Source organism: Rhinolophus sinicus, linkage group LG02 (genome assembly GCF_036562045.2).
Source record: "Rhinolophus sinicus isolate RSC01 linkage group LG02, ASM3656204v1, whole genome shotgun sequence".
Lineage (NCBI taxonomy): Eukaryota > Metazoa > Chordata > Mammalia > Chiroptera > Rhinolophidae > Rhinolophus > Rhinolophus sinicus.
In genome coordinates, this window is record NC_133752.1 from 191,620,933 (window position 1) to 191,641,635 (window position 20,703).

General features: G+C 52.0%; 2 protein-coding genes across 7 annotated transcripts; one reads left to right on the top strand and one right to left on the bottom strand.

The window, feature by feature from the left end:
- The first annotated feature begins 839 nt into the window (after positions 1-839).
- CDC42EP1 (CDC42 effector protein 1) lies at positions 840-8,360 on the top strand. 5 transcript variants are annotated; one of them, XM_074326377.1, is made up of 5 exons: positions 845-1,035; positions 1,510-1,820; positions 1,973-2,095; positions 5,205-5,970; positions 7,137-8,360. In XM_074326377.1, exons 4-5 carry the CDS (start codon positions 5,508-5,510, stop codon positions 7,766-7,768), a joined length of 1,095 nt encoding a protein of 364 aa, XP_074182478.1. In that variant the 5' UTR covers positions 845-1,035; positions 1,510-1,820; positions 1,973-2,095; positions 5,205-5,507; the 3' UTR covers positions 7,769-8,360. The 5 variants fall into 5 exon arrangements, with proteins under 5 accessions (XP_019608581.2, XP_074182478.1, XP_019608582.2 ...); XM_019753023.2 differs by lacking the exon at positions 1,973-2,095; XM_019753024.2 differs by lacking the exon at positions 1,510-1,820.
- Positions 8,361-8,795: 435 nt separating this feature from the next.
- LGALS2 (galectin 2) lies at positions 8,796-13,240 on the bottom strand. 2 transcript variants are annotated; one of them, XM_074326379.1, is made up of 4 exons: positions 13,142-13,240; positions 10,579-10,661; positions 9,290-9,449; positions 8,796-9,049 (listed from the first exon to the last, which is right to left on the bottom strand). In XM_074326379.1, exons 1-4 carry the CDS (start codon positions 13,145-13,147, stop codon positions 8,981-8,983), a joined length of 318 nt encoding a protein of 105 aa, XP_074182480.1. In that variant the 5' UTR covers positions 13,148-13,240; the 3' UTR covers positions 8,796-8,980. The 2 variants fall into 2 exon arrangements, with proteins under 2 accessions (XP_074182480.1, XP_019608546.1); XM_019752987.2 differs by having other exon boundaries at positions 8,796-9,123.
- Positions 13,241-20,703: the final 7,463 nt, after the last annotated feature.

Below are 20,703 nucleotides of genomic sequence, written 5' to 3' on the forward strand. Positions count from 1 at the left end.
CTTCCTGTCCTCTGGGAGCTCGCAGTCCGAGGGGAGTATCAGAGAACAAAACAACATGAAGCAAGAATCAGAGATCTCTCTCCTCTCCTTGAGGATGACACGGGGTAGGGTAGTGTCCTGTGCATAGCTGGATCCCTGACCCTCAAGGGCAGGGTTGAGGGGTGCCCAGTAAAGCTTTCTGAATCTATTTATCTGAGGTGTGATCTCATTTACCTGTTCAGCAAGCCTCCTAGGTGCTGATGGAGCAGAGAACACTTAATAACATCTGATGCCTGCTTTTATCCATTTTACAGGTAGGGAGACTAAGGCACAGCAAAGGGAAATAGTGGCCAGGGCAGACTACGAAGCCAGGCTGTTGGGTTCCAGGGTCCCATATTCTTGACCACCACACCACACCACTCTGCCAGTGGCCTGCCCCCAGTCTAGCTCAAGTCTGTGTCCTGGCACCCGCGGGGCCTGTATAGGATTGAAAGAAATGGACGGTTGGGAAAAAGGGAGTAGGCACCCCAGTTGGCAGAACTCAAGATCTAAGCGAGCCTCTCAGGCATCAAAGTCTCCGAGGTCAGGCTTCCCGGTTCCCCAAACTCCCTCAGGGAGCGCCTGGGATGCCCAGGAGCGAGTTAGCAAGTCAGGGCGCCCCAAGGCCACCCGGGGAGCCGGTGGGGGAGGACTTTGGCTGCAGGCGACCCAAGTCGCTTAGCCCTGGCAACCCGCGCATTCCCGTGCTCCTCCTGCCCCGGACCGCTGGCCTGGCGCCCCCGCCGCTCCCCCTCCAGCCCTAGCCGCCGCTCGGGGCGGTGTGCTGGGTGCCCTAGAGGGGGCCGGCGCCCCGCCCGCGGCCGGGAGGGGGAAGGCGGGAGGAGGGCGCGCGCCCACACCCCGCCCCCGCCCCGGAGCCAGCCCGCGGAGCCCGCGGCCAGGGCGGCGCAGACCGGCCCAGCGACTCGCCCCGGCTGCGCGCCGGGACGCGCTCCCGCCGCCGCCACTGCTACCGCGTTCGCCCTCGTCCTTGTCCCCGGGGCTCGCGGAGAGAAGGTAACAGCGAGCTGGCCCGCGGGTCCCCAGCCTCGGGTGGTCATGGACGTGGCAGGGGTATGCGGCGCCCGCAGAGACTCGGCACCCTCCTAGGCTCTCCGGGCTGGGACGGGGGAGGGGACGGCCTGCCGAAGGCGCCCCGGAGCCAACAGGAAGGCCTGGAGCGCGGGGCGCGGGGTGGTGCCGGAACGCTCCAAGTTTTCGGGTGGTTTTTCCGTGTTCCCGGCAGGCGGAGCGGGGCAGAGAATTGGAGGGAAGGAGCGGTAAACCGGGTGGCGGGAGGAGGGGGCGAGCGAGGTCCGTCTAAGCTCCTTCCTGCCCTGCGAAGGGAATCGAAGGAACCGGGAGGGGGCGATGTGTAGGAATGTCGGGCCCCTTGACGAAGCCGGCGCAGAGAGCGGGAAGTGGGGGGGTGGGGTCCCGCTGGGGACATGGACCAGGCACCCTGCCCCCTCCCCAACCGCTGCATTCCAGGCCGGAGCAGCAGATGAGGTCATCTCGTCCGGTTCCCCTCGGGCCAAGGCAGCCGGCTGTCCCCTTCCCCCGCGGAGCGACTTTTCCACATTCGAACCTCCTGCCCCCCAGAAGGAATATTTTATGGCTAAAGCCTTTCCCGGACTTGCAATCCTAACTGCCCTCGAGTTGCTCTATCCTTGCCCCAACCACTCAAGACCCGCCAAGTCTGAAGCCCATTTTCTAGACCGGGAAATTGAGGCTCAGAGAGGCGAAGGAACTGACCTGGAGGCCACCGCGGCACGAAACGCGGCGCGGGCTCTATAACCCAGGTCTGTGGGAGATTTGGCCGGTAGCGCTCTGCCTCGCACAGTGAAGGGCTGACTTGGCTGTAACTTGGCATGGAGGGGCTGGAAGCGTCTCTCCCCGTTCCTCCTACCTCCCTTATGGCCCATTGTGCACCCTCCTCTTAACCCGCTCCTAGTTTGGCTGTCTCTCCACCTGAAGCGGCTGCCCTTTGAGGAGCATGAGAAGCCAGCCCCCAAGGAGTTCACCCCTATTCCAGGGGCCACAGTAGCCCTAACCAATAGGGCCCCGCTGTCCATAGGTAGGAGTGGTGTTACCCAGGGTACCCTTATGGGGAGGGGGCTGTGTGCACGCGAGTGGCCTCCAGGATAAGAGGTGGCGGCCTTGCGGGTGACCCCCAGGTGAGCGCCAAGGTGCTGACGCCCCCCCCTCCCCCGCCTGCGCCTCTGCCTTCCCACCTGCGGTCAGACTAGTTCCTGGTCTGCCTCCATCCACATGTGCCTCCACAGCGGCCCCTGTTGGCCTCTCCCCATGCAGGGTCCCTGCCTGGGGCCTCAAACCCTGTCTTTGTGGTCATTACCACCCTTGAGTAAGCTCCCACCATGTGCCCAGGCCTGACTATTCTCTAAGGAGTAAATATAAAGACTCCTGGGACGCCGAGGCAGCACGGTAACCACTCTTACCCAGGTCACAGGCACACTGAATCTGCAGAACTGAGTTTCTCCTCCCTCCCAGGCCGGTCCTTCCCCGGCTCCCCGGCTGGCTATGGCCTTTTCCCACAACTCTCCCCTATGCTCCTAGAGCCTTCACCCACCGCCACCAGCCCCCAACGCTTACTCCTGATGTTAGCAGAATCCCGGGATGTTCCCAGCCACTCCCTTTTTCTACTCTGCGATCTGGGGCAAGATAATTCCCATTCTGTGCCTTTTTTTCATCTGTGAAATGGGTGCTGTGAGCATTAGCAGGTAGTATTCCAGCCCTAGTGAGGGGAGATAGGCCTTGTACAGGACAACCCGAGCCCTGCTTACTCCAGGGCCTGGTGGGGCAGAGTGTGTGGTGATCGAGTGATCACCAGCAATACCCTGTGGTCTGCATCAAGTGCCAAATAGCTGCCACCACGCATCCCCAGAATGAGAGATGTTAGTATAAGGATGTTGGATTTGACCCTGGAGCTACCCTGCTCCAGCAACTGGAGGTTTAACTACAGCACTTTCCACTCTTACAACTCTCCTGGGAGAGGACCAGCTTTTGATGCTGTTCTGATTTTCCACGTGGGAAAAAGCTGTCCCCAGTAACAGTGTCCTGCCTTCGGCCCCAAAAGATGGCATTGTCTCTACTGCAGTGGGCAGGTGGAAACCTCTCGGAGGTGCCCAGAGGATTTGGGAGGTGGCACCATCACAAGATTGGGGTAGAAGCTTGTCTCCCAAGTTGCAGTGGCCATGGGAGGAGAGGAGAGACTTGCTTCAAGAAGCCTGGGAGTTGGGGGACCAGGAGAGAGTTGGATGTGGTCACATGGCAGACACAGTGACCCCACCATATGACATTTCAGAATGACCCATCCCGCCCCCCAATTCCTTTCCACAGAGATTCATCCTTCATCTGCAAAGCAGGGAAGCCTGGCCTGTGGCATGTACCTGCTGTGTGACCTTGGCCAAGTCCCTTCCCTCTGAACCTTGGCTCTCCCTGTGAAATGGGCTAACCCTGCAGCTGCGTGGGGCTGTTGGAGAGTCGGGTGACATCATGTAATGGCTGGCCAACTGCAGAGCGCCTCATAACTACAACAAACATTCCACGCGGACTTCTTGGTGCCATGGGTGCCAGGGAAAGGGATGATTCAGAATACCCCACCCCCCAGGGGGAGGAGTTAAGATTGGGGGAGGATCAGATGTTGGAAAGGGAAGAGAATGTAGTTGGAAAACAAAGCAAGCTTTGTTTTATTGGCTTCTTTGTTTTTATCTTGTTATTTAACCTATTTTGAATTTCAAATAATAGTCAAAGGGCAAGTATTGAGATTTTTATGTTTGGAGGTGGCAGCAAAGTTCTTGTTTGGGATTATTATCAGCTTTTATCGGCTGAGGTTCCAGGCCTGTGGAGGTAAGTGACTTGCCCAAGGTCACATGGTGAAGCCATTGAATCCCCTACCTGACCTCCCTCGGAGGGTGGCAAGGGGCAATCCTTTGGCATGAAGGTTATCCTGTGGCATGAAGATCTCCTGATTAAACCAGTATTTGGCACTTGCCATGTGCAGAGCCCAAGCTGGGGCTGGGAAGGAGGAAGGCAGGAAAATCCAGGCAGCTACCCCACCCTCAGAGGGTGCTGCCAATCTGGGGAGACAAGATTGGGCTCCAGGAGCGAGTTAAAGGCTTTGTGAGTCAGAAGCTCTGAATTCAAGTCTCAACTAGTTCTCTTGATGTGACCTTGAGCAAACTTGGTTATTCTCTGGGCCAGGGGAAAACTGGTGATCGGACCATAGGCCCATAGGTGTCCTTCAGCCTTCAGCACTTTCGATGATACAAGAAGGGATAGGGTCAGACCAAGAGTCACTTAGAGAAGATGGGCATTGTGGGGAGTTTAGGAGGGGTGAGAGTGGGCAAGGAATAGCTTTCGGCACCAGCTGAGCTTTTTCCAAAACTTGTTCCCTGATGATAAAGCTCGTACGTCACTGTGACAGACTAGGATAAAGAATACGCTCAGGCATAAGGAGGCATCTGGAAAACGCCACTTTTGACCACAGGATCCTTTTTCCAGGAAGCACCTTGAAGGCGGAGGGTTCTCAGGAACCTCTGCTAGGCTGTTTACACAGCTCTTCAAAGCCTTTGCGAAGCACCACCTCCTGGCCATTGAATCGAGACAATTTAACCCATAGAAAAGGGAAGTGACTCGTTCAACCTGCCAACAGGAGGCAGTGTAGCTCGGGGCTCAGGGGATCTGGGAGGCCCTTCACCATTTCCTTTTGTGTGGGCTCAGGCAAGTCACCTCACTTCTTTGTGCCTCAGTTTCTCCCCTCTAATATAGTGCCTTCTTCAGGGCTGTCATATGGGTTAAATGAGTGATGACCGTAAGCCACTGGCACTTAGTAGGTGTTTCAGAAATGGGCCCTGTATGACCATACACACATCTGAAGATGTAATATACACACATCTTCAGTGTACAGCTTGATGACATTTTTTTGTGCCAATCAAAAGGCACTCAAAGGCAACGGCAATTTTGATTTCTATCACTGTTTAGTTTTGCCTGTTCTTAAATTTCCTATACATGGAATCACAGTGTGTCCTCCTTTGTGTGTCTGCTCGGCGTTTTGTCCGTGATCCCCACCCTGTTGTTGGCTGTCATTGTGTGTTCTCTTTAGCTGTTAGTATTTGGACCCAGGATTCCCAAGGCCTATCATCACTTTTCTCTCTGTCTTTCAGGTCTCCACCTGAAAGTGAGGGGCTGTCCACGTTTGAGGCGCATCTTATGCCTTCTCTGTTCTTGAACAGACCATCTATAGCTGCTTCCACCAGTCCAGGAGCCAGGCCGTAGGGAGAGACAAGCCATGGACCGCCCACAGCCTCAGTATTTGGGGGCAGCACCTTAGGAGAACAGAGGGGCAGCCTCTGTCCACCGCCTTACACTGGGAAGGAGGGGGCTGAGAAGTGGACCCTGATCCCAGCCCACCACCCACCCTAGGCCCTAAGTGGGCATGTGCCAGCAGCTGTGAACAGCTAGAGCTGATGCCCGGCCCCCAGGGGGCCAGAGGAGCCCCCGCCATGAACCTGGGCAAGCTCTCGCCCGTGGGCTGGGTATCCAGCTCACAGGGGAAGAGGCGGCTGACTGCAGACATGATCAGCCCCCCACTTGGAGACTTCCGCCACACTATGCACGTTGGCCGCGGTGGGGATGTCTTTGGTGACACGTCCTTTCTCAGCAACCACCATGGCGGCTCCGGGGGCACCCACCGCTCACCCCGCAGCTTCCTGGCCAAGAAGCTACAGCAGGTGCGCAGAGTGGGGATGCCGTCCCGGAGGATAGCTTCCCCACAGGCTCCCTCGCCTGCTCCACCCGCCGTCTCGCCCATCATCAAGAATGCCATCTCCCTGCCCCAGCTCAACCAGGCCACCTACGACAGCCTTGTGGTGAGCAAGTTCAGCTTCGACAGCAGCCCTGCTGGCTCCACGGATGGCCACTCCAGCTATGGTGAGCGCTTGGGTTATTTGCCCATTTTTCAGATGCTGAGGCCCAGAGGGTTCGATGGTTCAGCCAAGCCTCCAAGTGAGCTCTTCCCCCACAGTGCCCTGTTTCCCCGAAAATGAGACCTAGCCGGACAATCAGCTCTAATGCGTCTTTTGGAGCAAAAATTAATATAAGACCCGGTCTTATTTTACTGTAATATAAGACCGAGTCTTTAGAATATAATTGATATGATATGATATGATATACCAGGTATTGTATTAATTTTTGCTCCAAAAGACGCGTTAGAGCTGATTGTCCGGCTAGGTCTTATTTTCAGGGAAACACGGTAGTTTGGTCTCACCGTGGATGGGGAGGGGTCAAGGAGTGGGAACCAATTCACTCCTAAAAATACACTGACAAATTTGGAAAATCACTCACATGGACAGAGGCCAGAGGCCCTTCCTGCCCTGGTGGGAGAGGCAGGTGCGGCCTGGGCTCTGCTGGACAGCTCACCTGGGGACAGGTCTCCTGCTGCCACCTGGTGGCCATCCACTTCCCTGCAGCCTTGCCCCCACCACCAGTGGCTGCCTCTAGTGCTCCCCCTGCAGGTCACTGCCCAGAACCCCAGGGAGGGCTGATCCTCAGTAATCCCACTGTCTCACGCCTGATAGCTAGCTCAAGAGCCAGGGGCTGAACCTTGGAGAGCATCTGCCTGTCTTTTGAGTCTGTGACTTCTGTGCAGTCAGACCCTAGCTGCTGGTTCCATCCCTGTGATCAGCCCACATGCTGTGGGTTCATGTTTAGCCATCGGCCACTCTCATGGCAGGAGACCAGGGGCCACAGCCAAGTTCACAGTTGGGACTGAAAGTCAGGAGATTTAAGCTCAGGCTTGGCTCCACCTCATCAGACTGGCCCTAGGCAAGCTTTTCCCCTCCTCCCAAACCGAGCCTCCCTTTCTTCATCTGCAAAATGGGAATGAGGATTATGTCATTTTCAGCTTCCAGGATTGACAGGAGGTCCACACAAGAGGCCATGGGGTTCACTATATTGGAGAGATAGGAGAAACTGAGGCCAGATGTGGGAGTGACTTGCCAGAGGCCACATAGCAAGCTGGGGTTGGTCTTGGCTCTCCCCTCCTCAATTCCTGGTTAAGGACGCAGCTCTAACCCCACTCCCCATTTCTCTTCTAGGCCTGGACTCCGGGTTCTGCACCATCTCCCGCTTGCCTCGCCCAGAAAAGCCTCGTGACCGAGACCGTGACAGTTCCTTCCCCTCTGAGCCTGAGCTTCGCCGCTCTGACTCCCTCCTGTCCTTCCGCCTGGACCTCGACCTTGGGCCCTCTCTCCTCAGCGAGCTGCTGGGGGTCATGAGCCTCTCAGAAGCCTCTGCAGCTGAGACCTCAGCCCCAGCCTCTGCTGCAACCCCGCCAGCCCCTGCCACAAACCCTCCATCCTCTGCCACAAACCCCCCAGCCCCTGCCTCAAGCCCTCCACCCCGTGGACACTACCCCAATGGGGTAACCACTGGCTTGGGCCCAATGGCTGAGGCGAGGGTCAGCCCGGTGGGAGAGTGTCCCCGCCCAGCTGCTGACATGGCCTCTGGCAGGCACTGGGGAGCAGGCTGGGGCACCCGCCACTACACTGAGGTGGATGCTCGGCGGGAGCTGGTGGAGGTGCTGCCCCAGGCTCGGGCCTCTTGGGAGAGCCTGGACGAAGAGTGGGGGGCACCCCAGGCCGGCAGCAGGGCCCCCGTGCCCCGCATGGTGCAAGCAAACACCTTTGCGTTTGCCGATGCTGAGGAGGACGACGAGGTCAAGGTGTGAGTGGCTGAGCATGGGCTCCGGACCTGGCGCAGCCTCAGGCTACCGCCCATGAAGAGCCCAGATGCAGAGCCAGCCCCGCACCTGACAGCTGGGTCCTGTCAATAACAGATGGGAAAACCTGAGTTGCCCCCAAACCCTTCCACTCCTCTGCAGGATTGACATGGGAGGGAGGCTAGGCCTCTTCTGGGACCTGGATGTTCCTGAGGGCCCTGCCAGGCTGACCTGCCTCCCCGCACTGCCACTGTGGACCCAATGGCCATTTCTTCAGCCCTACCCCCACTGGCTGGGCCCAGCCTCACAGTGCTGCCTTTGTGCTGGGGAAGGTGACCTTTCTGGGTGGGGGGTAGGAAGCTTACCACACAGGGCCTTTGTTTCCTCCCAAAGGGACCGCCTGCCCCAGCTCATCCTGGAGCTGCCCCCAGCAGGGTTCCGCTGCACCCCAGCCCTTGCTAAGGCTGCTTCCCCAACATTCCCACCCCAACGCCCTCTTGTCCCAGAAGCCTCAGAGAAAAGTCAGGTGTGACCCTCCCAACTTCCTGTGCACCCCATATCTGCCTCTGGGTCCTGATTAAAAAAGGCTTTTTTGATAAAAGGTGTCCTGCAAGATGATTGGGGACCTGGGAGAACAGTGTCAGCTCCACCTGCTTAAATATCCTCAGCATTGGGTTTGGAAGCCAAGGACACCCCCCCCCCGGCCCCCAGTGAGGGGATGGGCCTAGGTAATGAGTAGCCAGACTGGAATGAATGTTCCTGTGATAAGAGGCCCAGGTGGGAGCCCTTATCTGCAGTTCCGGGAATAGCCCCTGGCCCAGGTGGCTGGAGCCAGTGCCTGCCCCATAATCCCACAGGGCAGCTTGGCACTTGCCCTGTTAATAACAGGGAATAGGTAGGCAGGAGTGGGTGCTTAGAGGTGTTTGGGAGCATGTCCCAACCCCCACTTGGCAGTCGTGTGCCTCAGTTTCCTCTATCAAGAGGAGGCTGAGAGCATTGAAATGCATAGAAAACACCACAATTTCTGCCATAGAAAGACTGGGTAAAGATGGATTCTTTAGTTTGTTCTTAGCCTTGGAGGAGGAAAATGGGGTCAGAGGGGCAGGAAGTGCAGGTGGGGAGCCAAGACCCAAGGGCTGCCAATCCCGTGTGACAGAAGAAGCTCAGGCTAGGGAGTCAGCGCCAGGAGTCTGTCATTCCGGTGAGGTGCTGCCTGCTCAGTCAAGCTTGAAGGAGGAGATGTTGAACCCACCCTGCACGCTCAGGTAGCTCAGGTGGTTGTGGCCCAGCCTGTTCGGAAAGGTCAACTGGTGCCCGTCTGGCAGCTTCACCTTAAATTCATCTTTCTCAAAGGTCATGGTGAACTGCAGTGGAAAGGACAGTGTCAGAGAGGCAGGAGGCACCCTGGAAATGGGCCAAGGCTGTGCCTGGTGGCTCAAACCGTGCCAGCACGTGTCTAGCCCAGGGTTCCCTACCATCTGGGCTCTCCCTTTGACATTGTCCTCAGGCCCCTTTCCCCTGTGACCTCACCTTGACCTCTGACCCTGGGCTGAAGCACAGGTGAGCTTCCCGTTGCTCCTGCCCCCATTTGTTGCCATCCAGTGAGTTGCAGACAATGGTGGATTCACTGAAACGTGGGTTGAAGTGCAGGTCCAGTTTATCTGTCGCTTGGCCCAGATTAATCACGAAACTGCAGAGGAAGGGGTAACAGGTGAGGATTAGGGGCCAGCCCTAGGTAAAACACCTTGGGTCACAGGGTCTTGGTTGATCACAAACTGGAACAACCACCAAAGAAAGGTTGTGTTAATTGAGGTCTGTGCCTTAAAACAAGGGAGGTGACAACATGGTCAGACTTGACACTGGAATATCACATTCCATTAGGAGCACAGACTAAGGCTCTCGACAGGAGAGGAACTGATAGTGAGAGTTACAGGAATTGGGAGTGCCTGTCCTGGAGGAGAGAATTGCTGTCTGTAGCTATCTGAAGACCTATTAAGTTTGGCCATAAACAGTTGTCAACCTAAGGTGGGGAGCTTCCTAGAGAAAGGCAAGCTGGGTTGTGTGACTTCTTGGTAGGATCACTACAGGGAGCCTGGATTAGGCCTTAAGGGTCCCTGAGAATGGGACATTCTGGGTCATGGGTGCCTTCAGGAGGTCTCAGACCAGAGGTGTCTGCAACCTGGAGGGACACAAGTAGGAGAAAGGGGTGACTTTTCTTTTGGCTCCTATCCCATGCATCTGCCTGTCCCCTTCCCAACCAAAAGGTGATGGAGATCAGTCCCAACGAATGCTGAAATTGTTCTACACACATGAGAGCCCAGTGCTGAGCTGTAACCCCGCCAGGTAGATACTATGTGTCTGCGTCTAATGAAGAGGATGCAAACGAGGCCATTTGGCGCCCCCTGGTGGCTGCCTCTGGTTTAACGTGTGTGCAAGGGTGGCCCCCAGCCACTCAGCAGGGTAAAGAGGGTGGTGTCCTGGGGAGTTGGGCTTTCAATAGAGGAACCTGACCCACAGGAGTGGGCAGAGTTCCAGGGGCTACGCCACCTACCCCTTCAGTGTCTGTTGGGCCAAAGAATAGAGCATATAGCGTCAGCTGTCAAGTTCATAGGGTCCCCACACCTAGCCTCAGATATGAAGGCAGGTTCTAAGAGGAGAGGATCCAGCAGGGGTATGGGAGTGAGCAAGGATGTAAAAAAAGCCCGCTTGGCCTTAGATCACTCTCATCTCTGACCGTCTCATTGTGCTGCCCTCCCTGCCCCCACCTTCCTGGACCGTTCCAGGTCTGTGGACAGTCCCCCACCTGCCCCTTTGCTCACCCATCAGTATCATCAGCGATCTTGCCCTTGATCTTCAGGGTTGTCCCCAACTTCATGTTCATGTTCATAATCTCAAATTTCCCCTGCACCAACAGAGAACCAGTCCACAAAAAAATCAATTACCCTCATTTCCAGATGCTTTTCATCAGTATCATCCCATCTTAACCTGGCCCATATGAGGCAGCTGAGCTGGAAATGGAAAGAGCCAGAGCGCTCTGTCTGATCAAAGCTTCCCAGAGACCCCCTCTTGCCCATTGTGCTTTGTTCTCATCCCTCACAGCCTGATTAGAAGAACAGCTGGATCTGGAGCTGTAGGGCCCAGCTGAGGGTACTTCATTTTGCCCATCTATGAAATGGGTAGAGTGGTCCCTTCTGACCTCACAGTTCTCCAACATGTTCAAGTGATGAAAGCACAGTGGCCTTAGCAGAATCCCCCAAACAAGGATCTGTTTAGTTCCCGCACAAACTTGGAGTCAATTTCCTAACAGAAAATGACTACATCAAAGGCATACAGGTCTTGGTCCATCCAAAACCAAGAATCTATAAAACTCCAGAAGTCACATGTCTGAAACGTCCATCGATGCCCTTCTCCAAATCTCGCTTTCCTCACCTATACAGTGGGCTGATTTGATTTATTCATTTAAAACCAGTTGCTGAGTGTCCTGTGTGTGACAGACGCTGTTGAAGGCCCTGAGGTTACCTTCAAGCTGGTGGGAGTATTTGTGATCGTGTTTGCCATGCATAGAGCTTGGCTAAGGCAAAGCGAGGGGCGGCCATTATTATGATTACTTCGTTATCCAGGGTTGGGGTGCAGCTGGACAAATAGGGGTACCTGTGGGAGTGTGCAGGCCAGGCATCCTACTCCCCACTCAACAAAGTCTGAGACCCAGATAGAGACAAGGCAAAGCTGGGGTGGGGTGGGTGTGGGGACAGAGCAAGGAGTGCAGTTTCCAGGCTCTCGGCCTCACATGGAAAAGTGCTGGCTCAGGTAGTAAATGGCCATCAACTGTGATTGGATGGCCATCAGCTGTGGCTAGTTGGCCATCAGCTGTAACCAGTGAGCCATTGGCCACTAATATAACTTCTGTAGCTACTCTAGCAGAAAATGGGGGCTAGCAAGAAGATGGTGGCTGAGCCTGCAAGCGGTGCAGTGAGGGTTGCGAACAGTGTGGCTCCTGCTTCCTGTTTCTCCAACCCAGCTGCCAGCGAGACTATAGTAGTATGACTCCCCTATCTATGGCTCCGTGGGTGTTCCTTTTTGGCCTCCCCATATCCTGCGTTCTTGTGCAGGAAGTGGAAGCAGAGACCCCGCCTGATACCCCGCATGACAGTGGGGCAAGTGTCAGTGGCCCAGGTCTAGTGCCAGCTCTGTTCCTAACTGACTGAGTGACCTGGGGCCAGCTGTGCCGCATTCTGGTCCTCGTTGCCCGATCTGTAATATAAGAGACTTGGACTAGGTGGTCTCTGGAGAAGGAGCAAACAAAGGGGGTGGGTGGGATGACCAGGAGAAGGAGAAAGTGAGGAAAGTGTCTGGGCCCCAAAGGTCCTCCCTGAGACGCAGAGGGTGGAGAAAGCTTCATCCCTTCCACACGTGACCCTCTCCAGTCACACTCAAACCCTGTATCCCACCTGTATTGGCTTGAATAGTGTCTCCCAAAAAATCATGTCTACCTGGAACCTGTAAATGTGACCTATTTGGAAATAGGGTCTTTGCAGATGTAATTAGTTAAAATGAGGCCGTACAGGTTTAGGGTGGGCCGTGAATCTAATATGACTGGTGTCCTTATAAGAAGAGGGATACAGAGACACAGACACACTGGGGAGAAAACTATGACATTGAGTATGGAGACAAACACTCAGTGCAGCAGCTACAAGCCAAGGAACGCCTCAGGTTGCCAGCCACCAGCAGGAGATGGAAGAGATAAGAAAGGATCCTCCCTAGAGTTTTCAGAGAGAGCGTGGCCCTGGCCCTGCTGACACCTTGATTTCAGACCTCTAGCCTCTAAAACCGTAAGAAGATAAATTTATTATGGCAGCCACAGGAAACTAATACACCATCTAATTAATCCTCAAAAGAGGCCATCTGTGACTCAGTTCCCCAAATGCAGGCGAGTTCATCTCAGAGAGGGGCAGTGACTCATCCAAGGCCACACAGCCAGCTATGGCAAGAGCTAGGTTTGGAATCAAAGAATCAGGGGCCTCAAAGAGCATCCACTCAATGTCCTGCAATGTACAGATTGTGACCTTGGGCAATTTAATCCCCGAGCCTCAGTTTCTTCATCTTTATAATGCTCAACGGATGTTAGCAGTTATTATTGCTGCTATTAATATTACTGATGGGAAAACTGAGGCTAGAGAGTGGAAGAGACAGTCTCAGCACGGTGGTGGAGGAAGCAGAGAACCTCAGTGCTGAAGGGCTGCGGAGATGATCTGTCCAACTTCCTTACTATACAGATGGGGAACCTGAGGCCTGGCGAGGGGCAGTGATGCTTTTCCCCTAGCAACCCCACCCCAACCCCATTCAGACAAAGATGTGGATGAATACTGGAGCCAGCATCCTCACCGACATGGTGGCAGCTCCCGGAGGCAGCTCTCGGTAACTCCTTGAAGGCCTGGGCTCAGGATCTCATCTCATGGGCCAGCTTATATCCTAGAATATTACACATTAACTCCGCCAAGGCCGTAAATGGGGACTTTGGTCCCTTCTTCCCAGGTGTCTCTCCTCCCACATCGCCCAGTACCCAGAACAAACAAGCAGAAGACTCCTCATGGGGCCCACCCCACCCAGCCCAAAGCATCCTCCTGGCCTCGCTCCAGCCCAGCCTCCCGCCTCCTCCAGGATCCTGAGGGAGCTGCCCCAGAGCAGAGCCGGACTGGGCGCCAGGAGCTGGGCACAGACGGGCACAAATGCTCCACGAGCTTGGCAGGCCACCCAGTGTCCCTGAGCCTACTTCCTCTTCCTGAAACAGGCAGACTTGTTTGGTAAAACACCTCTAAGGTTCTTGTTTTCTGTGATGTCGAGATTCACTTTGAGAGTCTTTTGGTTTATTTTCTCCCCTCACCCCATGATTTTTCTAATTATACATGTACATATGAAAAGCAATATATGGTGGATTCAAAGAAAACATCTAGAAATATCTACAACCAACTAACTGTTAAAAGTGGAGAAGCGAGTGAGAGGGCTGAGGCGAGGGATTACTGGGGATTTAAATGTGTTTCTCTACTTCTACTACTTGTGGAATTGACATGTTTACCACAGGCAATTAGAGCTATTAATTAAGAAGAAAAACCATCACTCATAACCCCAACACCAGGAGGAAACTTTATTGGCTCATTTCTTTCCATTGGCGGTTTTCTATGGATTTATGTGCTAGACACCCCTCTGTTATGCAACTGTTGAACCTACTTCGTTCCGTAAACATTAAAGCCCACAAATCTATATTTCTGAGCTATATTTTAATGGCAGGTGAAATATTCCACTGTTCAATGTCTAAATGTATTTAACCAATTTCCTTCTGCTGAACTCTTAACATTAATTCTAAATGTTTGCTATTAAAAATACTGCTGCATTAAATCTATTTGCACATAAAGATTGGCTCCATCATGACAACTTATTTAGGGCAGATTCCCAGAAGTAGAATTTTTCTACAGCCCTGGTTTGGCAAGCCAGAGCAGTTTCCATTAGAGCTGGCAGTGGCCTCTTTGGGTGGGGAGCTGGGAAGCTGGCCCAGCTGAGGGCTCTCCGTGCCAGGAGCCTATGTGGCTCGCTGCCTGGTGCTCACATAAGACATCACCTGCCCACCCCAAGAGGAGAGTGATTTCCTCATCTTATCCACAAGGAAATTCATTCTTTCTCAGCCCTTCTCCCAGGGCCATGGCAAAGCCCAAGCAAGATAAGGCGTTTTAAAGTGCTTTATACACGGAAACTCTAATCAACAGAAACTACACCTTGTAAAGGTGGTATTTTTCTGATTATAGTGGTAATTCTAGCTCACTGTAGAAGGTTTTGGAAAGTGCAAAAAGTAAAGAGAACTTAAAAGTTTACTTGTTTTAGAAAAGTGTTTAAAGCTAAGGGATACTTTTCTGAATTATGTACTTTTCTGCATGTATGTTTTACATCAATGAAAGGTTTTTAGAAGAAAGAAAGAAAGAAAGAAAGAAAGAAAGAAAGAAAGAAAGAAAGAAAGAAAGAAAGAAAGAAAGAAACAAAAGAATCATCTACCCTTGCATCTCCAACCTTATTCTCCTAATAATGCCTACCTTCTGAACTTTACTAAGCATTTTCTCCAGCCTTCACCACAATAAACTCAAGAAATCCTCAAGGTGATATTTATTATTACCCCATTTTTCAGATAGGGAGCAAAGTTTCCCAGGATGTATACAACTAGTAAGTAGCAGAGCTGGCCTTGACTACCAACCCATTGCTCAGATGACTGTCAAGGCACGTAACACGGCCGTCACTTAGTGAAAAGAATATCTGATCTCCAGGAGTATGACCTTAAACCTTTGGAGTAGTGGCAGCCTCTGAGATGACCCCCAATGATCACCATCACCTGGTATTCACACCCTTGTATAAATGGCTCCCCTTGAGTGTGGCTGGACCCAGTGACTCTATTCTTACTAACAGAATACTAGAATATGGCAAAAGTGATGGGATGTCACCTCCAAGATTAGGTTACAAAAAGACTGATAGCAAAAATAAAGATCAAAAGACTGTGAGCTCTCTCTCTCTCTCTCTCTCTCTCTCTCTCTCTCGTAGTCCTATGGAGAGGTCTTTGTGCCAAGAAACTGATGTCTTCAGCCAGTTGCCAAGGAAGACCTGAGGCCTGCCAACAGTCATGTGAGTGAACTTGGCAGTGGATTTCCCCCCACTTAAGCCTTGGGATGGCTAGTGTAGCCAACATCATGTTTACAGCTGTGTGGAGACCCTGAGGCAGAAGGCACCCAGCTAAATCTTATCTGGATTCCTAATCTACAGATACTCTGAGAAACACGTTTCTTATTTTAAGTCCCTAAGTTTTTGTTAATTGGTTACATAGCAACAGAACTAATACACTTTACAAAGCAGTTGTTGTCGAGAGCCTGGTGGGATAAGGAATATTCATGAAGGCCTCTTGGCTACAGAATTGGTGGTCTGTTCATGTCCCTAAACATTCTACTAGATTGATCTCTTTAAAGAACCAGCTACTGGTTTTGTTTCCTTCCTTATTGTCTTCCTTTGTGATCATTTCCTTTTTCTTTTAGTGTTTCTTTTATTTCTCAAGTTGAATGTTTAGTTCATTGATTTTTCATCTTTTCTTTTTTACAAATAAAAGCACTTAAGGCTGTAAATTTTCCTCTGACTACCACTCTGGCCACTTCTCATACGTTTTGGGATGTGCTGCCCAGTATTCCAAGTGTTACCTTTGAATCCAGCTAGATGATCAGGTCGTTTCCTCAGCACATAGTAAGTGCTTTATAAGTATTTATTGACTGTCTTACTGAATAACAAAAATAATAATATTAACAGTCATTGGGGAAGAGTTGGACAGTGAAACATCAATAATGATACAGGATTGGCTAAGTTAATGATGCTATGAAAATATAAATGAACTATTATGCAGCCATCAAAAATAACATTTTTGAGAGACCCTTTATGACCATGGTTCCTTAATCATGTACAGTGTTAAGTGAATAAAGCAGCTACTGAAGCAAGTTCCCAGGACCTCGTGATGGGCCCTTAGTGATTTGCCCTCAGTGACTGCACATGAGGCCACCAGGCTGTGCTAAGAGGCCCTAAGAGCAGCCATAACAAAGCTGCTAGTGTATACACCTCTGGGGTGCCAAGAAGGACATCACCGAGCTGGCCACCCGGGGACTCCCTCATGTCACACAAGTACATACGAGTTTATTCAAATGCATGGGATTGAGGGCCTCCATAGAAGAAAAGCATAAAATACAGCCAGGCTTAAAGAGACGAAGTCTAGCAGGGCAGACAAGCTTGGGCACAAGAAAGAACTAGAAAATAATTCCTCACACCGCAATGGAAGGTTTCAGAAAGTCCCAGGCCCCTGCGGGCAGGAGGGAGTCCAATGTCATTTGCAGGATGGTATAGGACTGGAATATTATTCCTACCAGTTCCTAGCTACGTGACCTCGGGCCTAGTTACTTCTCTCAGTCAGTCTCCTCCTGAGACTAATAAGTGTTGTGGGGATTGAAGGTGACAAAGCCTGGCATTTCATTAATAGTTAACAGATAATATTTATTCTGTTATCAAGAGCCCCATGCCCCACCTGTGTTGGCTGTGAGGGAGGCAGCTCACCCCACCTGGAACCACGTCTAAGCCCACAGGCCTGTGGGAATGTTCTCCTCACAATCTCCCAGGGACCCATTAGTACTCTCCTATGCCTGAGGTACTTCTGCCTTCATGGGCCCCTTCCTTCATTAAAAAAAAATTTTATATATTATATATACACATACAACGTGTGACAATTAAGTTCGTGAACTAGTTGCAACAATATTGCTAACATTTTTTGATATCAGAGGGATTTATTCATTACGAATTTGTACCCTGGACAGTTAACCAGATTTACTATTTGGAAGTGCTGAAAAGGCTGCGTGAAAAAGTCAGACCACCTGAACTTTTCACCAACAATTCATGGCTCTTGCATCACGACAATGCACCAGCTCACACGGCACTGTCTATGAGGGAGTTTTCAGCCAGTAAACAAATAACTATTGGAACACCCTCCCTACTCACCTGATCGGCCCCCCAGTGACTTCTTTGTTTACCAAAGACAAAGGAAATATTGAAAGGAAGACTTTTCCCCCACCCCCACTAGGGAATATTGGGGACCAGTGTGTTTCTCCAGGGCCCAACGGCTCCAAGTTGCTGTCCTTCAATCTAGTTGTGGAGGGCGCAGCTCAGCTCCAAGTCCAGTCGCCACTTTCAATCTTTAGTTGCAGGGGGCACAGCCCATCATCCCGTGCAGGTAACCAGTAACCTTGTTGTTAAGAGCTTGCGCTCTAACCAACTGAGCCATCCGGCCGCCCCTCCGGCAGCTTGTTGTCTTCAATCTGGTTGTGGAGGGCACAGCTCACTGGCCCATGTGGGAATTGAACCGGCAACCCTGTTATTCAGAGCTCACACTCTAACCAACTGAGCCATCTGGCCACCCTGAAAGGAAGATATTTTGATGACATTCAGGACATCAAGAGTAATATGATGACGGCTCTGATGGCCATTCCAGAAAAAGAGTTCCAAAATTGCTTTGAAGGGTGGACTAGGCGCTGACATCGGTGCATAGCTTCCCAAGCGGAGTACTTCCAAGGTGACCATAGTGATATTCAGCAATGAGGTATGCAGCACTTTTCCTAGGATGCATTCGCGAACTGAATTGTCAGACTTCGGATGTAAACACACACGCACAAACATATATAATTATATTTTATGACTGCTTAGAATGAATATATCAATGTTATATATTAAAACATTGTCTTCTACCTAAAAGTTCATTTTCTTCTTCTGATTTGACGAGACAGTAAAACATATCAGTGGCTCCTAAAGTGTCCTTGGGCCCGAGGCACTGTGCCCACGGCACCTAATGGAGAAGTCCACCATGGCTTCCGGGACCTGTTTTCCACCAGCCACCTGCCGTTGGGGGACTTTGGTCCCGGAATCTCTGAGATCCCTGCCTATCTCCTCTCATGTCCTTCGCCTCCCAAAGAACAAACAGATCAGCACAGGTGTCATCTCCATCCCGGCTTTCCTCCCTGCTCACCCCTCCCAACGTCGTTTTCGGCAGATGACAGAGGGAGCAGGGAGGCCAGGGACGGTGGCATGGGAAGCACTGAGTTCTTAGCATCAAATGGGTGAGTGTCAAGTCCTAGCTCTGTCACCTACAAGCTGAGCAGCCATAGCAAGTCACTTCGAGCCTCAGTTTCTTCAGCTGTGACAGGGAGCGAACAGTACCTTCTTCCTGGGGGGATTGTGAGAATTTTAAAAATTTGTTTTAATTTAAAAAGTTAACATACGCAGCATGTGGGGCACATAATAGATGCTAAAAAATAAATAAATAAACAAATGTCTTCCTTGCATCCTTCCTTTGGGAGAGAATTTTTAAATGGGTAAAGGTTTCACCTGAGATGATGAAGGTAGGTGTCCAGGTGGGCAGCGGGACGAAGATACTGGGGATCAATTCGCAACGAGCAGCAGGCAGGATAGGCATCCAACAGCCTGCACTCTGGCTGCTGAGCACATTCCTTCTCCTCCCCCTGGAGGATAAGTCTCCTTGGGAAGCCAGTGTCCATCTTCTCAGAGCTGGAGGAGCCTGGGACCAGATCATGGGGGGACAGTGCGGAAAAAACTGCTAGTGACAGCTAGATGTATCATCGCAAGGGGGCCAGATGCTCACACCAGCAAGTTAGGGGCCCCGTCTCTCCTGGATGGAGCTGGGGCTCATGATCTGTGCTTTCCAGGCTCCGTGCAGATCACAACCCTTCCTGTTCCCACAGTCTTTCTTCAGATGTGTTAGTCTCAGGCACAGGGAGGCCTTTCTATAGCTGTGTGACCTCTCTGGGATTTAGTTTGTCCATATGTAAAATGGGAATTGTAACTGTCACTCTGGGCAGGGTAGATGTGAGCCTTAAGAATGTATATGAAGTGCTAAACACAGTGCCGACCCATGTTCAATACTGAATAAATGTTCGCTGTGATTAAAGAGCATTATTAAGCCTGCCTGGGTGTTCAGGCTGCCTGAGCGGATGTCCAGCCCAGCCCTGCTTCTCCAACTCTGACCAGCTGACTGTCGGTCCTTCTAGAGATTTGCACAGAGCCCTTACCTCACCCAGCCCAAGGCTCTTCCTTGTTTAACCTGATTGCCAGGTTCGGTGGCCCCACACTGAACCACAGCTTTTGGCTGCTTTCCCGGCTGGCATATCTCCAGGACCACCTATGTCCCCTGGAGCTTGGGTCATCCTCACCTCACCTGGTGGGGGGGTGTGGGGGGGATGTTGAGGGAGAAAGGAATTTGGAGAAGTAGGAGGAGGGGATGGACCACAGCCACTTAGTGGCTTCCACAATCCTTCCACCCCCTGACTGGAGTCTTTGTAAAATGAAAATGACAACACCCCACTTTCCTGCTCTAAACCCTCCAGTGGCTTGTTCTAGCACTTAGAACAAAAATCCAAACTCCCCTCCTAGCAGACAAGGCCCACCAGCTCTGGTCCTATCCACCTTGCAGCCTTATCTCACCCTACATGCCCCCTGGCCACACTGACCTTGGTGAATGTCCCTTGCATTCACCAAGCTCATTCCAGTTTCAAGCCTGTGTCATTGTTGTTCTCTCCACCTACAACACTTCTCCAGCTCTTGGCTGGACCTTATCATGTTGGTCTTAACTCAAAAGTGGGTGGATAGATGGATGGATGGATGGAAGGGTGGATGGATGCGTGGGCAGGTGAAAAGGTAAATGGGTGGTTGGGTGAGATGGATAGATGGGTGGGTGGTTGGATGGATCAGCGGCAGGAAGCCCTCCTCACAGAGCCCAGAGGGGTGGGTATTTTCAGGGGCTCCAATCTAGTGACACAGAGCCCCATTGCCTCCTCCCCTCTCCCCTCCAACAGACGATTATCCAAGCCTTTTGGACCAGGGAGGCTCCTTCTTAGCATCACACCTACCTGCACTCACTTGGTGCTGGGTCGATATATAGAAGAGACGCAAAGATTGCCCATCTGCCCTGAGGACGGTATAGTCCTGCCCTTGGGTTTGCCAACAGCTGTGAATTGTGGGTTGTAATCCAGATGTTGTTTCCACACCCATGGATCTGCCCCTTCAGCTGTGACCAGGCCATCAAGGTGTATCAGACTCCCTTGTCCACAGGAAGATTGGGTCGCCCAGGCCTGGAAGTTGGAACCAGGCTCAGGGCTGGGGTCTCTTCTCCCGAGGAAGAGTACTCCAGGACCACCAAGTAACAGAAAGCTTGCTTTATTTGTTTAATTCCTAGAGATACATTATCTGTGGAAAATTTTCCTCTTGCCACTTGTAAGAAGCAGGATACAGAACATTATCGTCTCTTCTGGGCTTTACATACAGAATCTGGCACATAGTAGATGCTCAGCTATTGTTATTCTGTAGCTAATAGCTAG